Source organism: Urocampus carinirostris, chromosome 6 (genome assembly GCF_059441175.1).
Source record: "Urocampus carinirostris isolate Australia breed hairy pipefish chromosome 6, RoL_Ucar_1.0, whole genome shotgun sequence".
Lineage (NCBI taxonomy): Eukaryota > Metazoa > Chordata > Actinopteri > Syngnathiformes > Syngnathidae > Urocampus > Urocampus carinirostris.
Genome location: NC_142354.1, coordinates 376,257 through 390,000, shown reverse-complemented (window position 1 = coordinate 390,000; position 13,744 = coordinate 376,257). Strand labels below are relative to the sequence as shown.

At 38.0% G+C, this 13,744-nt stretch overlaps 1 protein-coding gene and 1 pseudogene across 4 annotated transcripts in view; both read left to right on the top strand.

The window, feature by feature from the left end:
* The first annotated feature begins 1,288 nt into the window (after window positions 1-1,288).
* The window catches only part of acad9 (acyl-CoA dehydrogenase family, member 9), a 55,574-nt gene continuing 43,118 nt past the window's right edge, over window positions 1,289-13,744 (top strand). The window contains exons 1-3 of one of the 4 annotated variants that reach the window (XM_088337377.1): window positions 1,289-1,575; window positions 4,079-4,172; window positions 8,203-8,304. In XM_088337377.1, coding sequence (XP_088193503.1) covers window positions 1,414-1,575; window positions 4,079-4,172; window positions 8,203-8,304 — 358 coding nt within the window. In that variant the 5' untranslated portion in view covers window positions 1,289-1,413. Of the gene's footprint in view, window positions 1,576-4,053; window positions 4,173-6,909; window positions 8,129-8,202; window positions 8,305-13,744 lie in introns of those variants that run through there. The other 3 variants (XM_088337374.1, XM_088337375.1, XM_088337376.1) reach the window with 3 other exon arrangements.
* On the top strand, window positions 12,691-12,934 carry LOC148363471 (U2 spliceosomal RNA; annotated as a pseudogene).

Genomic DNA, 13,744 nt, shown 5'->3' with positions numbered 1-13,744 from the left:
TAGTTCTCAATCTATTAACGACATTTTCATCACATTTATAATGAATTCCGTTTTGGTTTTGTTTTCCAGGAAATATCATTGTAACTATCAACAAGTTTGTGCATGCAAACGCGTCGCATCGATAGGCATGTCAACCATGACTTGACTTGACATTGAAAACAAATCATAACTTGCTCATTTTACTACCAATTTTCATGCGGGCAACTTTTTGGTCAACGTCAAAACATGATGTTATTACGGAAAACTAATTACAAAATATAAAAACGGAAGAAGGCTTTTCCAAAAAAACAGAAAAAAACCCAGAACAATTTATTAAAACACACACACACATATATATATATATATATATATATATATATATATATATATATATATATATACCGTCATAAAAAGCAGTCAACAAAACAGTAGTACGGAAATACTACGAAAAAACAAAGAAACAACCACAAAACTAAATACAAATTTAGTGCTTAAAATAGGGACTTAATCTAATATGTTTTCATTTTCCTTATGTCAAGGTTTTTGAGTTGCCCTCGCGTAGGTTTTAGATCAAGGGATGGTGTAATTATGGTCTGTGGTTTGCAATAATCTGTGGTCTGTGCAGCCCTTTGAGACTCCTCGTGATTACAAATACAAATAAACAAGAATTGACTTGACTAGAAGAGAGAATTGCAGTAGAAATACTACAAAAATACTCCTACAGTAGTGCTATTTTGTATGTAACAAAATACAATAATTAATAAAAAATATGTTTTGATTAATTGATCCGAGTCATTGACTTTTGGATTATGTTAGTTTTTTTTTTCATTTTTCCCCTTTCCCTCGTGTAGGTTTTAGATCAGGGGATGGTGTAATAGTAGTCTGCCGCCTCTACAGCCCTTTAAGAATTCTTGTAATTAAGTGTTATGCAAATAAACATGACTTGACTTGCACCTTTTAAATCTAGTGAAGTAAGTCTTGGGAGGTGAGTCTGGCAACCTCATTTTAAAAAACATTAAAACAATGTAAGCAACCAAAAGGTCCTGGAGCTCCTAACAAGATTAGATAATAAACAATGGAGTTAATCATATTTGTACATATAAAAGTTTTTTTCAGTTTTTTGGGACCTTATGGTACGGCAATGAGTAGATTCATAGGCAGCACAATGAGCTCGTTTTCCCTTTCGGATTTTTTTGGGCTCCGTCCACATGTAGCAGAAAATTCTTATAGTTTTAACCGACTAGTTTAGGCTCGCAGTAGGAACGCCGCTGCTCGAAGTGTCCCATCTAGTCTGCCGTAGAAATCTGTGGGATATGGGCGCTCAATGATGACGATTCGCGAGATCGGATATACGCAGACAGGAATAAGGAGCAAGCAAGAAACTTCCAATATCCGTATTTACCGCTTGCAGTTCGCATTGAGGCTCAACTAATAATGAATATATTTAGAATAATATCTAACTGCTTTCAGTCACAAAAGCAGTTACTTATCTGTGTTAAGCCGAATTATTTTTCTTTTACTGTGCAGAGGTCATTGAGAACTAATTCACAAAATTTGGCCTACGCTAAAGACCTGTTCCTCGGTCAAGTCAACCAGGTAAGATTGTCAACATCTCATCAGCTGCACTGCTTATCCTCAGTAGGGTAGCGGGGTGCTGGAACCGATCCCAGCTATCTTCGGTTGCCAGCCATTCACAGAGCACACATACAGACAAATCACTCGCTCATTCCCACATAAGGACAATTTAGACCGGCCAATTAAACTGACATGCGTGTTTTTGGAATGTGGGAGGAAACCGGAGTGCCCGGAGGAAACCCACGCAAGCACGGAGAGAAGATACAAACTCCGCACAGTAAGTCCGGTAGCTGGATTTGAACCCACACTGGAGGTTCCCAATACCTTAGAACTGTACCGCACACGCGCTAACCACTGCACCGCCGTGCTGCCCAGATCTTTAACATATGCATGTAAAAATGTTATATGTAGTTGATAGCATCCAAAAGTGGGGTGCCGTGCATGTCGAGCAGTGAATTTCAACCAGTGTGCCGCGACACACTAGTGTGCCGTGAGAAATTATCCAATGTCACTTTTTAAAATTGAAATTTTTATAAAACATTTATGAATCGTTTTCTGAAAATATTATGTCATTGTTAAGTATCTGTGCTGTAAAAACTGGGGTCAATTATAAATTATATTGTAATTAAACATACTGTTCAGTGTCATTGTATAATATTGTTGGTCAGTAGTGTGCCGTAAAATCTTTCCAATGTAAAAAACGTGCCCTGGCTCAAAAAAGGTTGAAAAACACTGATCTAGAGCAGGGGTGGGCAAACGACGGCCTGTCCAACCAAAATGGTCAAAATATAATGAAGATACAAATATAATAGTAAATAAAGTACTAGTTATATTTTTATAGGCGTCATCTTTGTCCCCCATTGTTCCTCTGTATGTCTGCAAAAAAATAACACAAAAATACTTCCCAAACAAATGAGACAAAAATTAGTGGTTAAAACAGGGTCTAACATATAATTTCGTCTTCATTAGAAATAAAATAATATAAAAATACTACTAGAGTAATACTATGAAGTCATGTTTATTTGTATTACAGAAATATTACCGCAGAAATACTACAAAAATACAACTAGCAATAAAAATACTGAATAAATACTAAAAGATACTAGCATGGAAATACTTAAATACTTCTACAGAAAAACTACCAAAATACCACTACAGTAACACTATTTTACAAAAACACTGCTGCATAAATATTACGAGAGAAATACTCGAACAAATTATACTATGGAAATACTGCAAAAAACTTCTGTAGAAATACTACAAAATGCATCAAAATAAAAGTACAGTAATACTGTAAAATACTACATATTTTCTACAAAATTCTTACTGTAGAAATACTAAAAAAATACACCTCAAGTAATGCTCCAAAAATACTACAGATATTCTAAAAATATTCCAGGATGAAAATACTACAAATTACAACTGCAGACATACTGCAAAAATAAAACTACAGTAATACTACAGCAATACTACAAAATTACAATTACAGTAATGCTACAAAAATACAACTGCAGAAATACTAAGCTGCAGTGCTAGGTATAAAACATTTCAAAGCAGTAGAGCATATCTGATGCTGCGTTGTTCACATTTTCATTTTGATTTATTTTTTTTCTTTTTATGGTAGTGTTTCTCATCACATTCTAGCCTTTACTGACCTTTATTAAGGAAAATAGAGTTTTAAAAATGATATCATTTTTGGGGATGCTTGGCTTAAATTTAGGGGTGCCTGAGATCCCCCAAAAAGAGGCTTGTTTTGCCAACGTCAAGTCAAGTCAAGTCAAGTCATGTTTATTTGTATAACCCTTAATCACAAAGAGTCTCAAAGGGCTGCACAGATCAAAGACTATTGCAAACTACGGACCATTATGACACCATCCTCTCATCTAAAACCTACATGAGGGCAAATAATACACATATTATCAACATAAAATATAGGTTATTCATATGCCATAGAGTAGAAGTGTGTTTAAGCTTAGATTTAAACATTTCCACTGCGGTTGCAGTTCGAATCTCAGGGGGAAGAGCATTCCACAGCAGTGGGGCCCGGATGGAAAACGCTCTCGAAGCTGCGGATCTCTTCTTGGCTCTTGGGATCACTAGTAGACCAGTGTTTTCAGAGCAAAGGTTCTGGACCGGAACATCAGGGGAAATTAAATCTGAAAGATATGAGGGAGCAAGTCCATGCATTATTTTGTACAACAGCAACAGAAACTTAAAATCACATCTTAAGCTAACAGGGAGCCAATGCAGGTTAGCTAAAATCGGGCTAATGTGATCAAACTTTTCTTGTCTTAGTTAAAAGCCTCGCTGCAGGATTTTGTACCAGCTGAAGGCTCTTGATTTTGGATTTTCGTTAGACGTGAGAGTAGTGTCCGTAATATTATTTCTCTATTTCCTCCCCCCAAAAATTGTTCCTTCCACAAGCAGGACATTGAGCTGCTGTCACTAACTACTTTTGAAATGATGCTTTTTTTAAAGGTAGGCTGTTATCATTTCTAGATATGAACCAAAATTTTCTCTTCAGGCCGAAGTATTTCCTTATCCAGAAATTGGAATGGAAGAATTGGAGGAACTCAAACAACTTGTTATACCCGTGGATAAATTCTTTTGTGAGCAAGGTGAGTATAAAGTGACGGATAAGAATGAATGAACCCAATTTTTTTTTTATGCGCCATTGTATTTAAAGAATGCCTTTATTTTTTTACTTAATGCTAAATACTTAACTTACTTTCGTTAACAGGCTTAAACTGACAGTGAGTAAAATTGATTGCCTCCTAGTGGTACCACAAGGAGGTACTACATATTACACACTGTCCCTTTAATGTTGAAGAATAGGACAAAACTTATATCAGAATAATAGTAATTTTATATCAAAGTTACTATAAACCATAATATATTTTTTTATACAGAAAATCACACACAAAACATAAATTGCATCCAAAGTTTGTCATTTTATTTTGAGGCGAAATGTTCTGATATACAGTGGGACCTCGGTTTTCGAACGCATCTCAGTTCAGACAAATCGGTGTTCGACCAAAAATTTTGAGAAATTCTTGCTACGCTGTTCGGTCAAAAAAATCTGAGTTCGAACGCCGGTACGCTAGGGTGCGATGCTGAGCGGCGTACGGGTGTTTTAGCCCCTAATTATGCCTCCAAAGAAGGTCGGTGCAAGCAGGACAGGAGAAAAAAGACAAGTTGTTCGTCCAACTATTGCCTCTAAGAAAGACATAATAGCTAAATATGAAAGAGGTGTACGAATTTCCGATCTTGCTAGTGAATACAGCATGGCTAAATCTACTATTAGTACGATAGTAAAGAATAAGGAGGCTGTGAAATCGAGTGATGCGGCTAAGGAATTTAACGCTATAAGCAAGCAACTGCCGCAAGTTTTGGAAGAGGTTGAAACATTTTTGAGGATTTTTCTCTCCCCACCGTCCACCACAAAGGTAAGAAATCCTATTCATAATCCTTTTTTTATTTTTACACGTTCATGTTAGCGTAATCTTTCGTACGGAAGATTACGCTAACGCGAACGTACGATTAGCCTGGGTTAGGTCATGTTTACGTTCATGTTAAACATTCAGGGTGTTGGAATGGATTAAAACGATTTTACATTACTTTTAATGGCAAAAACGATTTTCGGTGATCGACCAAATCGGTTTTCGAACAGGGTTCTGAAACGGATTATGGTCGAGAACCGAGGTTCCACTGTAGTTCAGAAAATAGATGGTTATAAAACATAATGCAATATTAACTGTATTTATTTAAAAGATTCCAAAAGTCTAAATTCAACTCAGCATCTTGCATTGTTCATCAACCACCAGACTGCAGACCAGTTGTTCGTTTGGTACCAGATTGCACAGAAAGAAAAAAAAAAGTTCCATAATTTTTCTGGTTATCAAAGTTTTACTAACACATCTATGGTTATTTTGAACATGACCCGATGATTTGGGGCAGTGATTTTGAAATAAACCAGTGTAGTTTGCATGGGCAAGTGCAGTTGAAAGGATTCATGCCTGCGTGAGATATAAGTTGTACAGGAGGAAAGCCACATGTGAAAGAGTTTCTCTAAGTCAGTCATGTTTATTTGTGAAGCCCTTAATCACAAGAAGTCTTAAAGGGCTCTACAGACCACCTTTTGTTTTTATTACAGCCTGTAGTCTCTGAGGCATGACTTGATGAGTGACAAACAGTATTCTTCCTCAAACTGGTGCCAACTATCTTAGATTGCAGTTGCCAAATCATTTTTGCAGGTCGGAGCCTTGCTGTGGACAATTTTTTTAAATTTCCACCATAGGTTTTCAATTGGGTTGAGATCCGGGCTATTTGCAGGCCATGAGGTCGTCTGGATGCGTCTTTCTTCTAGGAATGCTCTTGCAATTTTGCTCTGTGACATGATGCATCATCATCTTGGAAAATGAGTTCATCATCCCCAAACATTTTTTCAATTGAAGGAATAAGAAAGCTGTCCAAAATCTCAATGTTAACTTGTGCATTTTTTGCAGATTTGCCCACAGCCATCTCCCCAGTGCCTTTGCCTGACATGCAGCCCATATCATTCAGGACTGTGGGAATTTTTATGTTTTTTTTCGGCAGTCCACTGGAACGGCACCAAACCAAACTTCCACCATCGTCACCTTGTCCAATGCAGATTTGTGGCTTCACTGAAGATAACCTTCATCCAGTCATCCACAGTCCATGATTGCCTCTCCTAAGCTCATTGCAGTTGCCTTTTAGCTTTCCTGTATGAAAATTCATTTTCCTTTTGGCGATTTTGCACAGTTCCTTCACATACATTGACTTCAACTTCCTCCCATTTCCTCTTCATTTGTCTTGTGCGTTTTCTATTTTCAAGATATATGGCCTTTAGTTGTTTGTTTTGACGCCTACATGTCTTCTTTGGCCGACCAGTATGCTCAACTTTAACAACCTTCCCATGATGTTTGAACTTGGTCCAAACCTTCGATACAGCTGAATGTGGGCATCCCACATCTTCTGCAACCATACGAGAAGAATTACCTTCTTCAAGAAGTTTGTCAATACTGTCTGCAGAGATCTCTCTTGTTGGAGCCATGATTTTGTTGGCTGTTTCTGTGTGCCCTGCGACTGGCTGGCTGGCAACCAGTTCAGGATGCCCGAAGATAGCTGAGATGGGCTCCAGAACCCCTGCAACCCTACGAAGGATAAGCGTTGCAGATAAAGGATGTATATATATATATATATATATATATATATATATATTACACAGTGAAGAAACTAAGTATTTCTACACCCTGCTATTTTTCTATTTCTCCCACTTAGAAATCATGGAGGGGTCTGAAATATTCATTGTAAGTCCACTGTGAGAAAAATGAACTAAAAAGAAAAACAGGGGAAATCACAATGCATGATTTTTTTTAAACGATTTAGTTGTGTGATATAGCTGCAAATAAGTATTTGAACACCTGAGTAAATGAATGTTGATATTTGGTACAGTAGCCTTTGTTTGCTATTAAAGAGGTCAAACGTTTCCTGTAGTCTTTCACCAGGTTTGCACACACTGCAAGACGAATCTTGGCCAACTCCTCCACACAGATCTTCTGTAGATCAGTCAGTTATCTGCGCCGTCACTGAGAAACATAGAGTTTGAGCTCCCTCCAAAGATTTTCGATTAGGTTCAGGTCGGGAGACTGGCTGTGCCATGCTACAACCTTGATATGCTTCTTACGGAGCCACTCCTTGGTTTTCCTGGCTGTGTGCTTCGGGTCGTTGTCGTGTTGGAAGACTCAGCCACGACCCATCTCGAATGCTCTGACTGAGGGAAGGAGGTTGTTCCCCAAAATCTTAAAATACACGGCCCCAGTCATCCTCTTTAATGCAGTGCACTCATCCTGTCCCATGTGCAGAAAAACACCCCCAAAGCATGATGCTATCACCCTTATACTTCACAGTAGAGATAGTGTTCTCTGGATTGTACTCTTCATTCTTCTTCCTCCAAACACGCTTAGTCGAATTATGACCAAAACCTTTTATTTTGGTCTCATCTGACCACAAAACCTTCTCCCATGACTCCCCTGTATCATCCAAATGGCCATATGCAAACTTAAGACGGGCCTTGACATGTGGTGGTTTAAGCAGGGGAACCATGTACTACCTACAGAAACCTTGGAAACTGTGGTCCCAGCTCTTTTCATGTCATTGTCGTGTAGTTCTGGGCTGATTCCTCATCTTTCTTAGAATTATTGAGGCCCCACTAGGTGATATCTTGCATGGGGCTCCACTCCGATTGAGATTGACCATCATGTTTAGCTTCTTCCATTTTCTAATGATTGCTTCAACATTAGACATTTTTTGACCAAGCTGCTTAGTAATTGCTCTGCAGCACTTTCCATCCTTGTGGAGGTGTAAAATTTTGTCTTTGGTGTATTTGGACAGCTCTTTGGTCTTCCCCATGTTACAAGTTAAAGTCTTACTGATTGTATGGGGTGAACAGGTGTCTTTATGCAGCTTAAGACCTCAAACAGGTGCATCTGATTCAGGATGATACAGGAATTGCGGGTGGACTTCTAATGGGCGGACTAACAGGTCTTTCAGGGTCAGAATTCTAGATGATACACAGGTGTTCAAATACTTATTTATTATTTATAATTGTTTATCTTCACATTACAGTTGACTCAGCAAAGATAGACCGAGAAGCCAGAATGCCTGCAGAGACGTTGAAGGGTTTGAAGGAACTTGGCCTTTTTGGAATCCAGATTCCCGAGGAATATGGTAAGATGGTTTCAGATAATTATTTTCCTCTGGCTGTATTCTGGGATTATATCTTTGATTGCAATATTTAACACAGTGGCACAGTAGAGCTGACTGGTTAAAGCATTTAACTCACAATTGTGCATTCCTGGCAGAGGTGGGTAGAGTAGCCAAAAATTTTATCTGGGTAAAAGTACTGTTACTGCAGAATAATATTACTCCAGTAGAAGCTAAAGAAGTCTCCTAAGTACCTTCTTGAGTAAAAGTAAAAAAGTACTTGGTAGAAGAATTACTCAAATACTGAGTAACTCTAGCAACGTCGTATTTATTGATTTTATTTTTTAAAGCAACCAATCGGATTATTACATTATCAAAGTCCATCCAATCAACAAAAAAAACACATTTGATTTAAAAGTAGATTAAAATAATCAACATGAATTCAAGTACTTTAATAAACAATAAAATAAAAATAATCTAAATCAAATAAATAAATATGCATATGTAGCACATTTAAAGCTCCACTACTCAACAGGCTCTGCAAGCAGAACAACAAGCTAACCCATGAACTTGAACAAAGGACACATTGCTTATTGTAGCTGGTGTTACGCACCCTTTTAAAGGGGAACCTGCTTTTGATGTAAGGCCAGAGGTGCTCTTCCTCTTCTGTGTTTTCATAGTCTGTATTGCTAAGCGACATTTTTGTTCTGTTTCATCCGTAAAAAAAATTCCACCGCTGAAGAATATGGTCACGTGATAGTAGTAGCAGTAGTGTTAAAAAGTTAGCAGGAATGGTGGGTTTGAAATAATACTAGAATGTTTTTTGCACTGATAATCATGCTGCAGTCGCACATAGAAAATATTACATATTACACTAATTTAGACATGTCACATATACAGGTTTAAAAGTGAAATGTTTTTGTTTTTGTGTGCAATGTTTACATGTTGTAGTGTGCTGTGCAAATGTTTTTACATTTCTTAAAGAGTTCATAATTTATTTTTTTCAAATATTATTTAAGTTAGACATTTATTTAATTTGATTTTAGTGTGCAATGTTTACCTTTTTATAGTGGATTTGGATACATCAGTGTTCATTTTACCTCGGAAAAGTAATGGGTCCCAGGGACTCGCATGGCCAAAATTTAGTGTTATTGAGGTTGAAATTGTAAATCGGTGACAAATATATAATGAAAATCTATATATTCATTCAATTTTAATCATCACAGTTTATTGGTAACACAAATCAGTTATCACTTCAAGATTTTTCAGTTCACAACAATATTGTACATTATACAAAATAATATTGCTGAAATAATTATATAAATCCATATTTTCATTCAGTTTAAATCATCAGTTAATTGGTAATACCAAGCAGTTATCACTTCAGATCTTTCATTTCATATATTCTTCGTGGTTTGCTGTCCTGCCACAGTTGTAATGTCTTCTCAAGGTCCAATCCATTATCATCCTCCTCATAGCGTAACCAGGAATATAATTTAGTCCATTTTGGCAGAAAAGTCGGAGTATTCTTTTGTTTCTTTTCTTTCGTCGAATCGTTGGCTTAAACACACGTGTTTTCCTTGCCTCCGCGATCTTCCGAAGAATTTCCATACCTGTCAACCTCCTCGGCTTCATGCCCTTACAAAATGTTGTATTTTTCCTTACAAAATAATCTTACACCATATTTTTTTTCTAAACGTGTTTATTTACGTAGTCTAACATGTTATATTGTACATGTGTTTCGTTATATCATATATATTGTTAATTAACATTTTGTTGGGAGATACTGAGTTGCTCGACATGAATGAGGTTTATTATAAAAAAGGTTAAAAAATTAAGTAGCTTGGACGTTCACCATAGAAGGAAAAAATACATGCAAATATAATTAAGTAGAATAATACATTTTCTTATTCAAATTATTAATTCATTTTCTGCATCAAATTATTGTTGGTAATATACTGATTAAAGGGATAAACACAAACCTGTCTTTTTTTTCATTTTCTACTTTTCTACTTTCTTTTTTTTTTTAACTTCTTTATACAACATAATTCGTAATATCAATCATCAAAGCAAGTGAGCCGTTTGAGAGCAACCTCTCTTTAATGAGTTGAGCCGAAAAAGCCGTTTCTCTAAAAAAAAGACGGACTTCCTTTCACTCACAACTTGAACTCATTTGACTTGATTGATTTGCCGTTTCGTGATAGTTGGTGTATACCGGATGGTACACATAATTGACAAATTTGCGTTTTTCCGTACGGATTTTCTTGTACGTCGTACACGTCTTAAAATGCATAATAAACGTACTTTGTACGGCAAAAACGTACAGGTTGACAGGTATGAATTTCTCCGCCGTTTTTTCGTGCCGGAATTATTGCCGTTGTTATCACTTTCTGCATTATATTTGGACTTATTACTGACACTGAAGAAATGACCAATTTTGTGTTGATTTTCACCTTCCCTCGACGACAACCACCACATCAATGACATGATCTTGAAGCGCCAAGATCGGCGTGCAGACGAAAACTCGAACCGCAAGACTCAAACAACAATGGCGGATCTGCCTGACGAAAAGTTTGGAGTGCGGTAAATCTTTTAGTAATCGGGTAATAATGACAATTTTGTGTCAAAAAAGTTGCGTCCCGGGGACGCACGTTGATTTAGGACTATGCGTTCCCAGCAAAAATGATGCGTCTGGGACGCAGGGACGCAGGCAAACGAGAACACTGATACATACTTGAATACCTTTCCTACACCGGTGAACATGCTGTTGTTGTTTACTTTGTTTAGGTTATTTTGGGTGCGTACATTTAATTTTTTGTGCTGTGTAAATGTTCTTGATTTTTTTTTTTCAAGAGTTCATTACAATAATCCTTTGGTTATCGCGTTTTTTTTTTCATTAATTTATTTTATTATTATTATTTTCTAGACCCGGTAATGGGGACCAACACCACCCGCGAAAAGTGAAAACCCGCGAAGTAGCGACGCCCCTTCAAAAATGCATAAAAAAATAAGTACCGTAAATTCCGGACTATAGAGCGCACCTGATTATAAGCCGCACCCACCACATATTGAGAGGATAGTCGCTTTTGTCCTTACATAAGCCGCACCTGTATATAAGCCGCATGCGCCCAAATTAAAATATATAACATAATCATAAAATTAAACCTAACCCAACTTGTGAGTCCCGCGATTTTAACTGAACACGAAGTTCACAATTGAAAAAACACAGCCGGTAAAATAACAGAAAACGATACCGGTAGTTAACATTGGTTGAAGACCTGTTAAAAGTAATCCAAGGAAAAAAAGTGTATATTTCTAAAGGTAAGGGTAGGAAAAATATATATCCACTATTGTCTGCCGTGTCCACAAACACTCACCTTTACCGGTCACCACTTCCTGTCATCCCCCGCGTCTGTTACGCCCCTTCCTTTTAATTGGTCAGTGCAAGACTTATCAGAATAAGTGTCCAAAATAAATACAAATAAATACATTACAAAAATGTGCAGTTGCAAATACATATTATTCATGGTTACACATATTTACAAAGAAAGACGGTACACCGAGAGAGTTTTCAAAGCTTTAATAATAATTTTAGAACTTTCATCCCAAACCGTGCCTATGAACGGTAGCAAAAAGCTCGCAACACAGTGAACAGCAGAGAAAATAATCGGGACTACACTTCCCTCCATTCAGGACATTGGCCAGAAGCGCTGCCTATCCCATGCTAAGAACATTATCGGGGACCCCTCTCACCCCCATCATGGACTGTTCACTCTGCTAGCCTCTGGGAAGAGGTACTGCAGTGTGCGGTGCAGGACCACCAGGTTCCGCAGTAGTCTAGTCCCCCTGGCCATTAGACTGTTAAATGGTCAATCTAACATATAGTTAACCTAAATCTTAACGGCTGCTAATCTGACTTTTTGCACTACTGGCAGTTCTTTATAGCTTGCCACTCCTTGCACATTTGCTCTCTGCACTATTGTACTTACAGCGTTATTGTTACAGTGTTAATGTTACTGTTTACCTGACTTGTTAACCTGAATGCCCATTTTGCACATCTGGTTAGCTACTCCTCTTGCACTATAATAATAATAATAATAATTTCCTTGTATTGTCATTCTGTGTAACAATGTACACAGAACGAAATGTCGATTGCATCTGACCCGATGCAGCCGCAGCCAAGAGAGGGCGCCGCCGACCACTTTTTAAGTCTTAGGAATGACTCGGCCGGGGCGCGAACCCGAACCTATCGGCACTATGGTAAAATACTATACGTAGCCATAATACAATACAACTTTTACTTATATCTGTACATTCGAGGAAACTGTGCGGGTCAGATGTATCCACATTTCGTTCTGTATACACGTGTACTAGAATGACAATAAAGTAGATCTGAATCTGAATCTGAATAACCCTTAGCTTGGCCTTTTGGCTGAGAGTAAGTGTCCCGGCTCCTAGGCTTTGTAGCGTATTATGAACTGACCGATAACGGATAATGGATAATGAATAACGAAGATAGAACAATAACCCTTAAAAACCCCAAAACCCCCCGGTAGACCGTCCAGATGTGTCTGAGAGATGGAATAAGAGCTTGCTCTGTCCACTCCACGCATCGGCCCGGTATTGCAGTACCTCCGGGAACGGTGCATTCGCAATGATCGCAGCAAGGCTTTAGGGCTAGGACCTTAGCTTGGCCTTTTGGCTGAGAGTCAGTGTCCCGGCTCCTAGGCTTTGTAGCGTATTATGAACTGACCGATAATGGATAATGAATAACGAAGATAGAACAATAACCCTTAAAAACCTCAAACCCCAGACCGTCCTCATCTACCTCCTTATAATTGACGTCATCAAAGTTGTCTTCCCCAGTATGGGTAAGAGACTTTGTCATATAGACGACGTTCCACGCTCCCTTAGTCAAAAACACGCTAGCAAAACGGTCGCAAGGTAATTTACCTTGCGTGCAGTAGCTATATTTCCTTCTATATCGGACTGCTCGATTGTGTCTAGCTTGTATGCTGCGTCATTGTGCCTTGAATTCGCGCGCCGCTGGCGGCTGTTGGAAAAATTACATAAATTGGCCGCATCACTAAATAAGCCGCAGGGTTGAAAGTTTGGGAAAAAAGTAGCGGCTTATTGTCCGTAATTTACGGTAAATTTACATATATATATATATATATATATATATACACCGTATTTTCCGCACTATAAGGCGTACCTAAAAGTCTTAATTTTTTTCAAAAGCTGACCATGCGCCTTATAATAATACAGTGCGCCTTATATATGGCTCAATATTAAATTGCAAGGTCTCGCAACTTACGCAACAGCCGCTGACTCGATCTTCCCCCGAACGTGGAGTAGTCCGCGGTGTATGCTGGGATTTATATACCAACGTTTCATTGGCTAACCAATGTGTCAATCATCAGTTAAATCGATCGCTATTGGCTGAAGTTATTCGGAGCCTCGG